The following is an 18040-nucleotide window of genomic DNA, read 5'->3' as shown; positions in this document are numbered from 1 at the left end:
AACAACAAAAAAAATACAAAAAAAAACCAAAAAACCCACAGATCTATTTTCTGCTTTTCAGGATCTAGAATACAGTCAAGTCAACGCTTCGCCTACAGCATAGACTGAATACTGGTGCTGAGCCTATGAATACCCTGCCACTTTCCGAGTTGTTACAGTGTATTAGCATCAAAAAAGCCTCATTTACAGCTACACACAGCATTTTCAGGAAGATCACAGTCCAACAACTTTTTCTAATACAGTATTTCATGTGTAATGGTTAGTACGGCAGCAGACATGCTTAGATAACAGTAGCTTGACAGTTTTAACCTAATGAGAACACAAATACAGATTAGATAAAAAAAAAAAAATTTTTTTTTTTCATGATACAAAAAAGATACTTAAACAATTTGCCCAGAGGGATGGCAGATGCCCATCTCCCGAAATATTCAAAGCCACGTCAGATGGAACTCTGAGCAACCTGATCTAAGTGAAGATGTCCCTGCTCATGGCAGGAGGGTTGAACTAAAGACCTTTCAAAGATCTCTTTCAACCCAAACTATTCCATGATTCTATGAAACATATTGAAATATTTTTTAATTGTAAGAACTCTATACTACTATGTAATATACTAAGCATGATAATACCTAATAGCAAAACCAGGAGGAAGAAATTTTCCGCAATGCTAACTGTCCCTTTATTTCAAATCCCTACTCAATACGTGACAATCTCTTGATTGCTGTTTATGATCAATGCTGTTAGTAAAGAAAAGCATGTATTTCCATGTTCTTTCTGCCTTGACAGCACTGCTTGCACCCATGTTAGGATCAGTGAGCAAACTTGCGTCACCTTCCAGATCCCATTTCTGTGCATCCTCTAAAAGGGGAAAGCCACACACTCGAACTTCACCAAAATATCCGGTTGAACAGACTCCCTTATTGCTAGAACTCCTTTGGATTTTTATCACATGCCCCTTTAAACTAAGCCATGTTTAGGTTTTCCCGATGAAGACACAAAGAATGAGAAGTTGGACCTTACTTGCTCTGCTTTACAGTGAAGGAGGGGGAAGAAACAATATTGTCCTTTCAATTCAGATGCGTACCTGCATGCAGATTTACTGCAGGAATAACTTGAGCTGACATGAAGGAATTTATTAGCTCAGAGCTAGAGAGTTCAGTTCCAGGTTTTAAAGTAGCTACTGGGGTAAAGTGCTTTTCACTTCCCGTCCTCACACTACACCTATCATTAGCCTCAGTGCAGCCTTCCTACTTACACAGAAATATTAAGACTACTGGAATATTTACAGACATATGAATGTGGAAAACAATAGCAACTGCATAATGGTACACTTGGTTTTGGTTTTCACAAGAAAGCAGAGACTGTGTCTAAAGTGGCCACTGAAAACTACTGATTTGCTGAACAGTTTCATGGCTTACCTTGTACATGCACACATTGCTCCTATCTACCTGCTGATACCAATCCTGTTTTTCCCCAGAAGTCTGTTCAAACCACATAAATCCTGTTTTACAACTATTTATCAAAGTCCAAACACATACGGAGTACACTTACAAAGAAAAGCTCTTCCTTCAATCTGTTTACTAATTCCACAGTAAAATATGACATAGAACTTTTATTATGAGGTACACAGATATGCACACAAGTATATGACGAACATTAATTAGTAACTGGAATATGTAGCTCTACATAGATCATGTTATGTTTCTCTTTTCTTAAAATAATCTGCATTTAGGCATGATGTAAGCATCATTTTATAAGCATTATTATTAACTAGAGAATACTTTGTCCGGAAAAATGCAGGATTATGGAAGTAAAGCAGAATAAACAAGGCGACCATAGAAGCAACTGCTCTCATTAAACTACTAAACACACAGGAACAAAATTAAATATTAAAATAATGAAGAAACACAATGTTCAAGTCTGTAAGACCGAAATTTGGCACAGAACACAAAAGCCTGTTCTCTTACATTTTAAAAACCAAAACTATTTAGAACAATAATATACAACATGAAGAGTTGGATCACTTATTTTGTATGTGTATGTGCACATGTAACACATACTTGCACTTGCACTGCTGTCACTTAAGCTGCAATAGAACTCTACCAAAAGGTTATGTGCTCTGCTTGTGACAAACCAAAATGCMTTTAAAAGAAAACAACAACAACAAAAAAATAACTACCAAACCACAAACACAAAAGACATTTAAGAGTTTATCAATAGCCTACTTTTAAACATAAACTTGAAAACAATGACCAACAGTTTCATCTGTTAATTTACAGAGCTGTGAGTATCTACATTCTACAGGATGAGAGAAACAGAAGTTCAAGGTGGCATGACAACTGAAGACTCTTCATTTCACCCAGGTTTCAAAGCACAGTCAGCCACAGCAGGTTGTTCAGGGACACGTTCAGTAGGCATTTCAATTCTTTAAGTCACTGGGGAAGTTTGCATGAAACAATCTCTATTATAATTTCACATGTAGTTTCTGCAGCTTATTCCGCAGAAAAAAACATTAAAGATTAAGAAGCTCACTTACATTTTAAAGTACTTAAACTGAACTTTAAAGAACTTAAACTGATTTCCACTATGCTCACTCTGGTATGCAACCTTTCTCTGAGTTTCACACACAGAAAATCCATGAGGGACCTCCCTTGAAAAAGTTTTTTTTAATGAGAGTAGTTGGGCTTCTCAGTGAAACATTCTCGTCAAGTATTCTCTTCAGTGCATGTTCCATTAGACATGACAAKGWTACAGTATTGACCGATCACCTTCTATTTCCTTAAATAGTTAATAGCTGCTTTTGTGAAAAAAGTTTACTTTCATTAACATTTTTATGGTACACTCAAATATTACTACTTTCTTCAAGTTAGAAAGCTTGAATATTTCAAAATAAACACAGAAAAAAGGAGATTACATTTCAGTACCCATAACTGGAAATATTAACTATCTTTATCTTCCTTTTACTTCCTCTACCTCTGTGCCCTCACTGCCTATTCTGCACTAGAAACGTGACTGAAACACAAGTACAATGACTCATAAATCCTCTGCCCTAAAAGTCAATTATGATTCATCTCCAGTTCACGGAAAATCCTTTCCACAGAAAAGGTGCAAGATATGAGCACGCAGGCTGTATGATACCATCTATTACCAATAGGACTTGTAAAGGCAACAAAGTTTAAGTACTTAAGAAAGTACTTTAAGTACTTAAACACTTTAAGTACTCAAAGTTTAAGGACTTAAGAATTTCTAAATGCTTGATTTCATAACTTTCACATCCAAAGGATCAGCCTGATAGCTGTAGTTATCAGTTTGGAAACATGAAGGAAGTTCGGTTTTTTTTCAGAGCTTAATCGTGAAATTACTTTGTCTATGTAACACAGGACAAGTAGTGTAAGTCAATACTGCTTTTTTTCTGACTTTAAAATTATCAGTGAAGAATCTTTACTTCTTTGAACATTTTCTCGGAATCTACTTACCATATTTAATGAACAGTATATTGGAGGAAAATGGGAGACCATTATGATTTAAAAAAAAAAAGGTTATATTACTGGAAAAACTTTACTAAGCCAAAGTAGGACAGATTTTCTAAAGTCACCAGCTGCCTACATTCACTGCAAAGAGTATCAGTTCCTCTACTCCCAAGTAGTCAAACTAACCTCGCCATGTAAGGCAGAGCTCACTGTAAAATCCCTTTTATATATCACGCCCAGGTCCTGCCATATTTGCCAGGCATATCCTTACTGAATTAACTATTTTTTCTTCAGTTTCAATAGAATGAAAAGGAGGATTTGCTAGATTTCTGATGTGTTAATGTATCATTCACTATATGAAAGAAGACAACCTGTGTTGCCACCTTAAATTTCATTACTTTCAGTAGGTTTTTTTTATTCCACAGCATGGACACACTTCAATGCTACCCTCAACATGCTACTGCTGGCTATGTCTTTCTTATTTTCAGCACTCTTTCGTTTCCTAATTTAAGACATTTTATAAACAACATGGATGAMACTTTGCAATTTCAGAAGAAAATATGACCTTATTAACATGATGCTGCTTATTTACACTAGGACATTATCCTTGCTTCTACCATAAAAACATAACCTTAAAACTCCACTGATCCGACTCAGACATGCCTTATTCCTGCTTTTCCAGAGAAGGACCAGCATAATTCAATACTAATACATTCACAGTTAGACTTCATCTTCTTAGGGACCTTTTCCACCCTTTTTCTGTCTCTGATTCTAAAAAAGTCATTGAACAGACATAAAAACCCTACAACCATTCCATCTCCAATATAAGGACGCAACTTCAAGCAACAGCTCTCTTACATACACTAAAATGCAGACATGGATCAACATGACTAAATACTGTAAGATTTGCAGCTTATTATTTCCACAAAATCCTTCAAAAGCATTTCAGAAAGAATGGAGAAATTATGCCCAAAAAGGGCCCGAATTCTTTCAAACTCAAGGAACAAAGTAAATCAAAAGGAAAAAAAAAAAAAGGTACTTTTAAAAATTGTATCACTGAAATGACTCCAAAACAAAGCAGCCTTACACTTCACGTGCTCAGCTACTTTCTGCCAGCCAAATTCTCTTCTGTCAATTCAGCTTTCTGTAAATCTGAATGTTTCAAGCATCTTAGGGCTTGGAGGAAATTGCCTTTGAATATTTTGCACAAAATATGCAGGCTTTAACTGACAAAGCCAATTACTCCTTCTGTTACTGTATCTATTCCAAACAAGTATATCAAGCAGAAATCAATTCTGTAGGCAACGKATATCATTTATATCAAGTACCAGCCCTCCCATCCCTCTGAAATGAGCTTCAATGCTCATTGTTCAGGCTGACTTTTTGATAATGCACAATGTATCCTAGAACACTGTTTCTCCAGGTTATTTCTGTTCCCGTATTTGTTCAATATCTTCTCATAATAAGTAACAGCAACAAAATTTAAAGGACCACATTTTAAAGGCACTATTGCTTGCCTTTCCAAAATGCAATATCCACTCCATGGACATACTTCACCAGCAAAGATGATAATCAGTGTCAGACACAGCAAAAATTTAGTACCACAGAAACAAAGTTTCAAAACTCACTTAGGAAAATTGACAAAAAAAAGAAATCACATGTCAAGCCCTATTTATGCCACATTAGGAAATTCCTGAAAGGTACTGAGATCTCAATGATAAGGACAAAGCAATGTGCAATTACAGATSAAGTCCTCCTTGTCTATACCGGTAACCAGCTGCTGGTTGTTTCAGCCGTTCTGCAAAGAAAAGCATTGCAGCAGTGATATTCCATACCATGACTCCAGCCTGTCTCAGTTAACAAAACTGACCATAACAGTTTCATTCATGGAATGCAAAGTGATAAATAGGGCAGACTGGAACTGCTCAGAAAAGGGCTTATAAACCCCAGTTCATAAAAAGAGGCGCTCGTTGCATTTACTGATCTGCTGATCTCTTTTTTTAAATTCAAACCAAAACAGGAAAACCTGAATGAGAGGAAGTGAAAACACTAAAAGGTAAAGGAAAATTCATGAGAGACTTGGGTTTTCTTTCYCTTAGTTTTGTCTCTATTATTTTTTTGAAGTGTCCTTTGGTTTTTAGTTGCCATGTTGACGTGCAGCCTTTAGCAAGGAAAATTACATAATGAACTGTGCACGATCTTTGGCTTCAATGCACCGGAAACTAATCATGTTTCCACCGACCATGACTGCTTTTACCAAATAACAGTTTTAGCAATACATTTCAAAAATGTGTCTTCATATCACCACCTGTTTTCAAATACCTTAACATATACTTTGAAAAAGTCCTGGGCCATTATGCACTTTATGGAAARCATTGGATCAACCAAAGACTTGACTATTTTACTGTGGCTGAAGTCTTGGCAGCTGTAATTACAACTGACACAACCCTTCACATACATGTGCACACACGCACACCCTGAAGAGGAAGATCAGCCTTTCTGCCATCCAAATAGAAAATTGCATTCTGCCTTCCTGAGATTTCCCTGTCCTYCAAGAATCAAGAGAGCCTTCAATTTGCCTTAAAATAGAACTATACTGCTGAGCACTACAAATCCGCTGTACCCTGCCCCAGAATGAGATTAATTTTAATGTTGCCAAATGTTAGCCATTTGTACAGCATACAGTGCAATTTATTTTGGAATCTTTCCAAATAGAGGGCATTTTGTGAACTACAGCCTCTTCCGCATTTTTCTCTCGCTCTCTTAGTTTCTGAGTTAAGCCCTGTTACAGTCCTCTATAGTACGGATGAACAAATCACAAAACTCTCTACTCTTTCTCACAAACAACTAGTGTCTTCTGAGTCCAAAAAAATCTCTCTAGTACTTTAATGGCACTTATCTATGTTAAAAGCCTAAACTGAGCTAAAATGGGAGAAGATCAAATTAAATGTTCTTTTTATAGTACCTCTAAACCCCACTCTACATTCCTGTAAGAACCTCCACAGCCTTATGCATCCAAAGATAAAATTCAGTTCAAAATCACATCACCTCCTTTCTCATTTTACTATATCAAGTTTCCCAGCCTAGATTTCAGGAACATTTCCCCATAGACTTGAGGAAAGCTGTGTCTGCATTGTGTGTGTGTGTGGGATGGTGATTTAGGGCTCTCTGTAGTCTCGGCCGGGGCTCATTCCCATGGGGGTTCCAAGGGGGAGCAGCTTCAGCCCCGGAGATGTCAGGGATGGTGTCAGAAGCATGTGGGGCATGGGACACCTGACAGTTTATGGGGCACATATGGGGGAATTTGGGGGGAYACASGGGGGATTATGAGGCACACAGKASGTTGGGAAACCCKSTTGGGARTTATGGGGCATCCAGGAAAGCAACRYRAWACSCAAAGGGTCAGGATACTGGGGAGAGCCCTGGGTGCACATCCAGGAGATCAGGCTGCCTTTGGCCTGGGAGGCTGGTGGTGGCTATGGGGCACCCATGAGAGTTGTGGAGCATCCAAGAAATGGGAGAAGTYACAGGAGAGCTCAGAGACACCCTAACRRGATATGGACACMCAGGAGGATGGGAAAACACAGAGATTTATAAGGTACATGGAGGACAAGTCCAACTTGGACAAGGCTGAGTCACCCAGAGAGGGGTAAGGGCGCACGGTCCACCCAGAAACTGATGCTGGAGCCAAAGCCTGTGACAACTCCTTTATTTCCACCACTGACAGAGCCSCTGACGGGGGGAGAATCGGCACCCCTCAAGCCAGGCCTCATTCCAGGGCCTCGAGAATGCCTCACTATGGGAAGGTATTCTCGAGGTGCACGGGACGTCCACCACGGCAGCCCACACGCACATAGTGCTGCACCGTCTGTGCCGCCCGGTAGTTGCAGGGCGGCCGAGTGCTCCGGCCACTGAGGCGGCAGATGGTCACATTCAGCCTGTTCGGGGTGGTGTAGTACCCCTGGGCATCAGGTACCCGGGAGCAGGCACGTGCCACAGTCATGCCTGGGGCGTGCACGAAGGTGTTGGTGTCATTGCAGATGGGCCTTGTCATTCCCCGCTGCGCCATCGTGATGTTGCAGTATTTAGCCGCTGGCAGCTGGGTCCGGGGGTCATCCACGTGCTTCTGCAGGAAAGCCTGGTAGGTCTGGCCTTGAGCCCCTGCCAGTGCTGCCAGCACCAGCGTCACGCACAGCACCCAGCCCGCCATGGATACCTGCAGAATGTGGGGTTAGAGCCATCTGGACTTCTGGGCACCCACTGGAAACCCCACCCCAGATGCTTGATTTTTCTACAGATTCCCCCTCCCAAACACCTGGGTCCCACACAAATCCCCTCCCAGTCCATGTGGGCCCATCCCTGCACAACTGGGCCATCTCTGGATCTCACCTGGATGCATGGCTCCCCTACAGATCTGCACTCCCCAGAAGCCTCTTTCCCTATGGAACTCCCCCTACCTGTTCCTCAGCTCCCCRGCTCCCCTACAGATCCACCCCATGCCCTGACACCCAGATGTCATACACAGCCTCCCTTCCCCAATGGGTGTTCAGGTTCCTCATAGACCCATCCCACAGACATTCTGGTCCCCAAAACACCCTTCACCCGTACCTGTGTGCACCTCATGTTCCTTTACAGCCTCGAAGAGTCCAGGATCCCTACCTGCACCTCTGCACCTCTTTTATACTGGTCCCAGCTGTGCCCAATGGGCCAGGATCGAGGAGGGGCAGGGTAAAGAGCAAGTTCCAGCAAATGTGTGCAGGAAGTCAGGTTTCTGGGAAGCCCCACTCACACAGGCCATTAGTTAGCTATTAACATGACCCAAAACCCACAGAAGCCCACTAAGGTTTCTCCAATTATTTTTCTCACCATGGAACCAGGCTTAACCATTATTTTCATCACGATAGGGAAAAAAAAATAGTCACACCTAAAGAATGCCAGGAAAACAGACTTTGAAATACAATAAATTACAACAATTTGTTGAACATTTACACACTGCCCATAGTATACAATTTTTCATACTGTCCTAAACTCCAACAGAAAAATAATTACTGATTATTTAATAGCTGAAAAAGGGTGGAATTACTTGCCACTACTTTTTGTTTAACACAGACAATCTGCATTCAGAGTTTACTTCATGAGGAAATACCAAGCAGCATAGCTTTTCTTACCAAAAGACTGTCATGAAATAACACTCCTATCACTAATTACACTCATTCTCTTTTTTCCACTTCACAGAGATGCCACTATAGAAATGAAGTATTTTTCGAAACAATGTTTATTAAATATGGCATATCAAATTCAACAAGGTATTAAATGTCTGCCAGTAGATGCCCTGCCCAAGGAAAGCCCGGCAGAGGAGACTGATCCAGTAAAAAATAGCTGAGACCTCCCATTTCCAAACAGAAAAATGAGATTACAAAGAAAACATCAAGGATAACTTTTCTATTCTATTAATTCCATATTAATTCCATATTTCTATTGGAATTCTATTCTATTAATTCCATATTAATTCCACTGATTCTGAAAAAACTACATTATAGAAGTGGAAGAAGAATCACATCTCTGTCCTCTCTTCCTGACATTTCCTTCAAATAGTGATAATAATATTAGATTCCAATTTGTCATGTAAAAAGCACAGGTTTTCCACCTATCATATAGACTGAAAGAACACAACTAAAACCAGAAGGACTTTGTTAGTAAACACAGGTATACTTCTAAAGAATGATGGCTCAATGCAGCAGATACAGTGCTAATGACAATTTACAAAATCCTGATCTATCATAAAACTAATCTCTAAAATACTGAACACATCACTGCCTTTCTCTGTCATGTAGCTTTTACAATAAAAAATATACATACCAAGCCCAGGGATAAAATCCTCAGTGCCTTCACTGTATTTACCTACAAACTCTGTATGTCAAGTTGTCTTAGTTACAGTGACCAACAAGCAGCAGCAGAATGTCATGGTAGTCAGTGTACTTAGTTACACAACGAAAGCAAAGCAGTAAACCGAATCTTTGCACTGAATTCAACACTAACAAGAACTATAGCTAATGTTTAAGATTAGATGCCAACTCCCTTCTTTAGTCTGTGGAAATGCTCAGTAATTACCCCCGTTACATATAAATTGCAATCAGAACTGAAGATTATCTGTCATTATTCCAAATGGTCTGTATGTGCCACCTTCCTTCTCCTGAAAAGAAGAGCAACAGCCTGAAAGGGCACTTGAGGACCCTAATATTTCAGTTCATTTTTTCTCAGTGAGACTTAAAGAAAGATTGAGTTCCCATCCTCAACCAGGATGATCATATTTTGTCAGGATCAGCTGTAGTTCGCTTAGGAGATAGAAGCAAAGCAAGGTAAATGTTTTTCAAGTCAACTGCTATGACCGACTGCAACGAAACAACAATCCTTCCTGTTAAATACTTGAGAAAACTTCTCTGCTTTGGACTGTGAGGTCAGCTGGGAACTGAATCCTTATGCCGAGCCTTTGTATTCAGAGTCCTCTTTTCTCTATGGACCTTGAAATACTGTAGGAAAATGATGGTGCTTTTGAACAAATTACATTTTGTCCTACATCTTCTACTGCAGCACCTTTCTCAGATTTAAGGAGAGATACTTCCAGCAATGCTATTAGACCCGAAAGTGAGTACTACAACACCAACCTCACTCAAAAAAATCCTGGGCCTGAGATCATTTTCCTCCAGCTCCCTTCCTTGCTACTGTGCACTGAAATTACAAACCATTTAAAAAACAAAAGTAGCTGCCTCAGCAGTGTCAGTGCTAAAACATTTTAAAAAGCTCAGCGGACAATTATGTCTCWAAGCTGACCTGATGAGAAATTCTAACAAAAACATACTCATAAAAAGTAAGTAGAACTGGTCTACTCCTTGCTATTATGATCAACACAGAAACAGATGTMTTTACTCTCATGTTGAAAACTACTGCGCCCACAGATGAACACAGACAGCAAGACAGCTATAACAGAAAAGCAAACTACCTTTGTAAGGATTMAAAATTTCTCTATCCTCCATTCAATATTTGTTAGATCTAGACTATGAAGCAAGTTTCCTACTTTGGTAGCGGCATTTAGCGGCACTTTCTAAATTTCTATGTTTGTGGTGAAATACACATAAATACACATAATATTTCCAAAACATATGTTTGTGGTAAAATACACATAAATACACATAATATTTCCAAAACATATTCCGCGATTTAACTTCAGTAATTACGTATCATTTATTTTACGGCTAAAAATAAAATTATTCATTTCTTTCATCATTCTCCCTCAAGTATTTCCTTCCTATATATCCTGCTGATATATAAGCCAGGAAATAATGGATGCTTGCACATTCTGAGTTAGGAAAGAAGTGAACATCATGTAAAATTCCTCATCAGAACACTAACAGAACTATTACTTAAAGCCTGCAATTTATATTCACAAATAACACAAAATATTAACACAAACTCTTGAGTTTTAGTACCTACYGTTAACACCTACCTTGTATTTCCTAGGTCTACCAAAGTCTCTTACCTATTATTAATCTTCCATATCATCATAAAACAAACCTAGGTTGTCAACAAACTCTGGAAGTCATCTAGTCTTAACCACTGCCTAAAGCATGAACAAGCACAAAAGGTTGCACAAAGTCTTGCCCAAAGTTTGTGCATGTGATAGGAACAGAGATTCCAAGTTGGGCTCTCGGTCAACCACTCTACAATGTGTCTATTCTGGTAAGAAATTGTTTTTATTTCACTTAATTAGGTTTTCCACATTGTAATGTGTCAGTTACCTCTAATCCCACCCCTGCCTACCAGTAAGGAGAACATTCCGGCTCTACCTTCTCTAAACTACCTCCAAGGACAGTTGAAAATACCAACAAAATCTGTCTTAGGCTTCACTCTTTAAGATTATTTCCTCATCCTCTCATGCAAACACTTTTCAAGGACATTTAACAAATCTAGAGACACAACAGGCAAAATCAAATGAATGTATGCTTTCTTACTCTAATACACTGCACATTCAGTATTACAATAGATTTCGAAGGTAGGGATTAAAAAAAAAATGAGGAACCTAAATGGGAATCAGAAGCTAAAAAATACATTTTTTACCTTCTACATAAAGCTTACCGCCACACCCTGGGGAAAAAAAAAAAAAAAAAAAAAAAAAAAAAAATCCCACAGATCTATTATCTGCTTGTCAGGTTCTAGAATATAGACAAGCCAACTATCTCCTACACCATAGATTGAATACTGGAGCTGAGCCTATGAGTACCTTGCCACTTTCCAAGTTGTTACAGTGTATTAGCATAGAAAAACCTCATTTTACGGCACACACAGCATTTTCAAGGAGGTCACAGTCCAACAACTTTTTCTAATACAATGTTTAATGTGTGATGCTTTGTACGACAGCTGACATGCTTAGATAACAATAGCTTGACCAACAAAAGAACAGAAGCACAAGAAACATGTCTGTATTGATAGGAAAAGTGTTAACAGTTATAAACCAATGAGAATAAATACAGACTAGATAAGAGGCAATTTTTTTTTTTTTAATGAGACAAATAAACAGGTTACCCAGACAGGGGGCAGATGCACATCTCCAGAAACATTCAAAGCCACGTCAGATGGAACTCTGAGCAACCTGCTCCAGGTGAAGATGTCCCTGCTCATGGCAGGAAGGTTGGACTRAAGACCTTTCAAAGATCTCTTTCAACCCAAACTATTCCATGATTCTATGAAACATATTTAAAGCCTTTTTGATTGTAAGAACTATATATTACTATGTAATATACTAAGCATGATAATACTTAATCTAGATCAAAACCAAGAGGAGGAACTGTTCTACAATGCTAACYGTCTCTTTATTTCAAAGCACTACTCAATACGTGACAAGCTCTTGATTGCTCATTGTGATGAATGCTGTTCAGCAAAGAAAAGCATGTATTTCCATGCTCTTTCTGTCTTGACAGCACTGCTTGCACCCATGTTAGGATCAGTGAGCAAACTTGAGCTCCCTTGTGTCACCTTCCACATCCCATTTCTGTGCATCCTCTAAAAGGAGAGAGCCACACACTCGAACTTCACCACAATATCCTGTTTAACAGACTCCCTTATTGCTAAAACTCCTTTGGATTTTTACCACATGCCCCTTTAAACTAAGTCATCTTTAAGTTTTCAGATGAAGACACAAAGAATGAGAAATGGGACCTTACTTGCTCTGCTTTACAGTGAAGGAGGGGGAAGAAACAATATTGTCCTTTCAATTCAGATGCGTATCTGCATGCAGATTTACTGCAGGAATAACTTGAGCTGACATGAAGGACTTTATTATCTCAGAGCTAGAGAGTTCAGTTCCGGGTTTTAAAGTAGCTACTGGGGTAAAGTGCTTTTCACTTCCCGTCTTCACACTACACCTATCATTAGCCTCACTGGAGCTTTCCTACTTACATAAAAATAATAAGACTACTCCTGGAATATTTACAGACATCTGAATGTGGAGAACAATTTTTCACAGTGTTCTTACACATAAAAGCAAAATACAGAGGAATTCCACTGTCTATTATTGCCAAAAGCGAAAAACAAAACATCACTAAAGCACTGAAGTATGTGCACTATAAATAAGCAACACATTTTTGGAATAAAAAATCAATTGAATAATGGTACACTTTGTTTTGGTTTTCACAAGAAAGTAGAGACTGTGTCTAAAGTGGCCACTGAAAACTACTGATTTGCTGAACAATTTCATGGCTTACCATGTACATGCACACATTGCTCCTATCTACCTGCTGATACCAATCCTGTTTTTCCTCACAAGTCTGTTGAAACCACATAAATCCTGTTTCACAACTACGTACCAAAGTTCAAACACATACTGAGTACACTTATACTGAAAAGCTTCTCCTTCAATCTGTTTATTTAATTCCACAGTAAAATAGGACAGACCAGTTTTCTCATAAGGCACACAGATACACAAACACGTATAACAGTAACGTTAATAAAAGGAATATGAGCCAATATGCAGATCATGTTATGTTTTGGTTTTTTAAAAATACTCTGCAATTTATCTTGTAAGCATTATATTAAACTAGAAAATACTTTTCTTGAAAAATGCAGGAATATGAAAATAAAGCAGAATAAACAAGGGGGCCACTTAAGTAACTGCTCTCATTACACTACTAAACACAGAAAGAAAAGGAAATATGCAGACAATGAAGAAACACAATATGCAAGTCTATAAGACAGAAACACAATACAGAACCCAAAAGCCTATTTTCTTATTCATTACAAACAAAAAAAATTTAGATCAATAAAAAAGCAACTTTTAAGAGTTGCATCACTTCTTTTGTATGCGTATGTGTATATGTAACACATATTTGCACTTGCAATGCTGACACTTAAGCTGCAATACAACTCTACCGAAAAGTTGTGTGTTATGCTTCTGACAAACCAAAACGTCTTAAAAAATCAACCAAAAAAAAAAAATTTAAGAACTACCAAACCCCTAAACACAGAACACATTTAAGAGTTTTTCAACAGCCTACTTTAAACATAAACTAAAAAACAATGACCAACAGTTTCATCTGCTAATTTACAGAACTATGAGAATCTGCACTTTACAGGATCAGAGAAACAGAAGTTCAAGTTGGCATGACATCTGAAGACTCTTTTCATTTCACCCAGGTTTCAAAGCACAGTCAACCACAGTAGGTTGTTCAGGGCCACGTTTAGCTGGGATTTCAGTTCTTTAAATCACTATGGAAGTTTGCGTGAAAGAAACTTTATTGAAATTTTACATGCACTCTCTGCAGCATATTCTGCAGCAAAACATTACAGATTAAGTAGCTCACTTACATTTTAAAGTAGAACCAGGTTTAAGAACTTAAACTGATTTACACTATGCTCACTATGATATGCAACCTTTCTCCGAGTTTCACAGACAGAAAACCCATGTGGGACCGCACTTAAAAAAGTCTTTCAATAAGAGTACACATAACTTGAAGTATAAACTAACTTTACCTTCCTTTTACTTCCTGTACCTCTGTGTCCTCACTAACAACTCGGCACTAGAAACGTGACTGAAACACAAGTACAATGACTCATAAATCCTCTGCCCTAAAAGTCAATTAGAATTCATCTCCAGTTCACGGAAAATCCTTTCCACAGAAAAAGTGCAAGATATGAGCACGCAGGCTGTATCATACCATCTATTAACAACAGGACTAGTAAAGGCAACAGCCTCAAAGTTTAAGTATTTAAGAATTGCTCAATGCTTGAATACATAAATTTCATACTCTAAGAAATAGCCTGATAACTGTAAATCATATTGGGAGAATTACGGAATTTGGGTCTTTTTTCAGAGCTTAATAGTGAAATTACTTGGCCTATGTAAGACAGGATAAGTAGGGTAAGTAAATACTGCTTTTTTTCTGACCTTAAAAATATCATGGAAGAATCTTTACTTCCTTGAACCTCTTCTGGGAATCCACTTACCATATTTAATGAACAGTATATGGAAAACAGGAAACCACCAAGTTTAAAAAAAAATGTTACATTATTAGAAATACTTTACTAAGCCAAAGTAGAATAGATATTCTAAGGTCACCAGTTGCCTATATTCACTGCAAAGAATATCAGTCCTCATACTCCAAGCAGTCAAACTAACCTTACCATGTAAGGCAGAGCTCACTGCATTATGCATGTATCATGCCCAGTTCCTGCCATATTAGCCAACCTTGATAAATTAAGTATTTTTTCTTCAGTTCCAATAGAATGAAAATGATGATTTACTACACTTGWCATATGGCAATATATGATTCACACCATGAAACAAGACATCCTGTTTTGCCACCTAAAATTTCCTTACTTTCAGTAGGTTTTTGTTTTATTCCACAGCATGGACACACTTCAATGCTACCCTCAACATGCTACTGCTGGCTATGTCTTTCTTATTTTCWGCACTCTTTCATTTCCTAATTTAAGACACGTTATAAACAACATGGATGACACTTTGCAATTTCAGAAGAAAATATGACCTTGTTAACATGATGCTGCTTATTTACACTGGGGCATTATCTCTGCTCTTACCATAAAAACATAACCTTAAAACTCCACTGATATGACTCAGACCTGCCTTATTCCTGCTCTTCCAGAGAAAGAGCAGAGTAATTCAATACTAATACTTCTACGGTTAGACTTCATGATCTTAGGGACCTTTTCCAACCTTTTCTGTCTCTGATTCTAAACAAGTCATTAACAGACTTAAAAATTCTACACCCATTCCATCTCCAATATAAGGACGCAACTTCAAGTAACAGCTCTCTTACATACACYAAAATGCAGACATRGATCAACATGACTAAATACTGTAAGATTTGCAGCCTATTTCCAAAAAATCCCTCAAAAGCATTTCAGAAAGAAAGGAGAAATTATGGCCACGAATGACCCGAATTCTTTGAAGCTAAAGGAACAAAGCAAATCAAAAGGGAAAAAAAAGGTACTTTTAAAAATTGTATCACTGAAATTACTCCAAAACAAAGCAGCCTTACACTTCACGTGCTCAGCTACTTTCTGCCAGCCAAATTCTCTTCTGTCAATTCAGCTTTCTGTAAATCTGAACGTTTCAAGCATCTTAGGGCTTGGAGGAAATTGCCTTTGAATATTTTGCACAAAATATGCAGGTTTTAACTGACAAAGCCAATTACTCCTTCTGTTACTGCATCTATTCCAAACAAGTATATCAGGAAGAAATTAATTCTGTAGGCAACGTATATCATTTATGTCAAGTACCAGCCCTCCCATCCCTCTGCAATGAGCTTCAATGCTCATTGGTCAGGCTGACCTTTTGACAATGCACAATGTATCCTAGAACACTGTTTCTCCAGGTTATTTCTGTTCCCGAATTTGTTCAATATCTTCTATAATAAGTAACAGCAACAGAATTGAAGGACTACATTTTAAAGGCACTGATGCTTGCCTTTCCAAAATGCAATATCCACTCYMTGGMCATACTTTACCAGCAAAGAAGATAATCAATGTCAGAAACTAGGAAAAATAAGTACCGCAAAAAGAAAGTTTCAAAACTCACTTGGTGAAATCAAAAATTATCATGCCAAGTCCTATTTATGCCATATTAGGAAATTCCTGAAAGGTACTGAGATCTCAGTGATAAGGACAAAGCAATGTGCAATCACAGATCAAGTCCTCCTTGTCTATACCAGTAACCAGCTGCTGGTTGTTTCAGCCGTTCTGCAAAGAAAAGCATTGCAGCAGTGATATTCCATACCATGACTCCAGCCTGTCTCAGTTAACAAAACTGACCATAACAGTTTCGTACATGGAATGCATAGTGATAAATATGGCAGACTGGAACTACTCAGAAAAGGGCTGATAAACCCAGTTCATAAAAAGAGGCACTCATTGCACTTACTGATCTGCACATCTCTTTTTTAAACAAAAACCACAACAGGAAAACGTGAATGAGAGAAGTGAAAACAATAAAAGGTAAAGGAAAATCATGAGAGGCTTGTGGGTTTTTTGCCCTTAGTTTTTTTTCTATATTTTTGTTAAGGTGGCTTTAGGTTTTTAGTTGCCATGTTGACTTGCAGCTAGTTAGCAAGGAAAATTACATAATGAACTGTACATGATCAGTGTCTTTAATGCACTGGAAAAAAATCACATTTCCACGGACCATGACTGCTATTATCAAATAATAATTTTAGCAATACATTTCAAAAATGTGTCTTCATATCACCACCTGTTTTTCAAAGTTCTTTTTGATCACTATTATTCACTTTGGAGGTAGATTAAATAAAAATTTCACCCAGCTTGTAAGTTTGCTGTGACTGGAATAAGCTATGGAAACGAAATTTTTCAGGTTGCTTGAGACCTTAATTGTTCTGCCTGTGAAACTGAGTACAAATTCAATGAAGAGTTCCTCTTTTCTACTCTCAAAATGCACAGTCACCCACACAAGAATGCAAACCCACCAATGTTTCCATTACTTCGAGTACACAGACCTTTCAATTTTCTTTGTCAAAACTGTTCTACTGTCTTTGGTTTTAAATTTCAAGCGAATCTGTCTGGACCTTCACTCCACTAGAGCTCATGTGTATTTAAATACTGCCAGGTACATAAATATTTCTGTTTTTAAAATGCATGTCATTGTATGTAGGCAACTAACCCTGCCACATAGAACCATGTACCCCAGTTTCCATCTCCAACTGGAGCCAAGACCAGACAGCAACAGGCTGTTACTGAAGAGATACAGACTGATAGATAAACAAAGACGGAAGTCTTTAAAGCAAGAAGGCAAAGCAACATCTTTTCATTACCATTCCTTCTCTCCAGAGTCCTCCAATCTTATGGGTTTTTTTTAAATGAAAATCTACTTTAATAAATACTACTTTTAATAAAAATTAAAAAGAGCACTTATTTTGCTCTTTTTAATATTTATTCTGATTCTGTACTATAACCGGAGGTGCAAGCAGAGGGGGAATGACAAAGTTCTCCACAGAATTACACAGGAACTTAACCATATCTTCTAATTAATTTTCTATTATTTTCTAATA

General features: G+C 38.1%; 1 protein-coding gene across 6 annotated transcripts in view; it reads right to left on the bottom strand.

Annotated features, from left to right (window-relative positions):
• Positions 1 to 7144: 7144 nt before the first annotated feature.
• The window catches only part of SPOCK3 (SPARC (osteonectin), cwcv and kazal like domains proteoglycan 3), a 327128-nt gene continuing 316232 nt past the window's right edge, over positions 7145 to 18040 (bottom strand). For all 6 annotated transcript variants that reach the window (XM_057378291.1, XM_057378290.1, XM_057378292.1 and 3 more), the window contains one exon: positions 7145 to 7683. In XM_057378291.1, the coding sequence (XP_057234274.1) occupies positions 7264 to 7683 (420 nt within the window). In that variant the 3' untranslated portion in view covers positions 7145 to 7263. The remainder of the gene's footprint in view (positions 7684 to 18040) is intronic.

The sequence above is a fragment of the Malurus melanocephalus genome, unplaced genomic scaffold (genome assembly GCF_030028575.1).
Source record: "Malurus melanocephalus ecotype Western Australia unplaced genomic scaffold, MMel_1.1 scaffold_352, whole genome shotgun sequence".
Lineage (NCBI taxonomy): Eukaryota > Metazoa > Chordata > Aves > Passeriformes > Maluridae > Malurus > Malurus melanocephalus.
The sequence above is the reverse complement of the archived record's forward strand: the minus strand, read 5'-3'. Positions and strand labels throughout refer to the sequence as shown.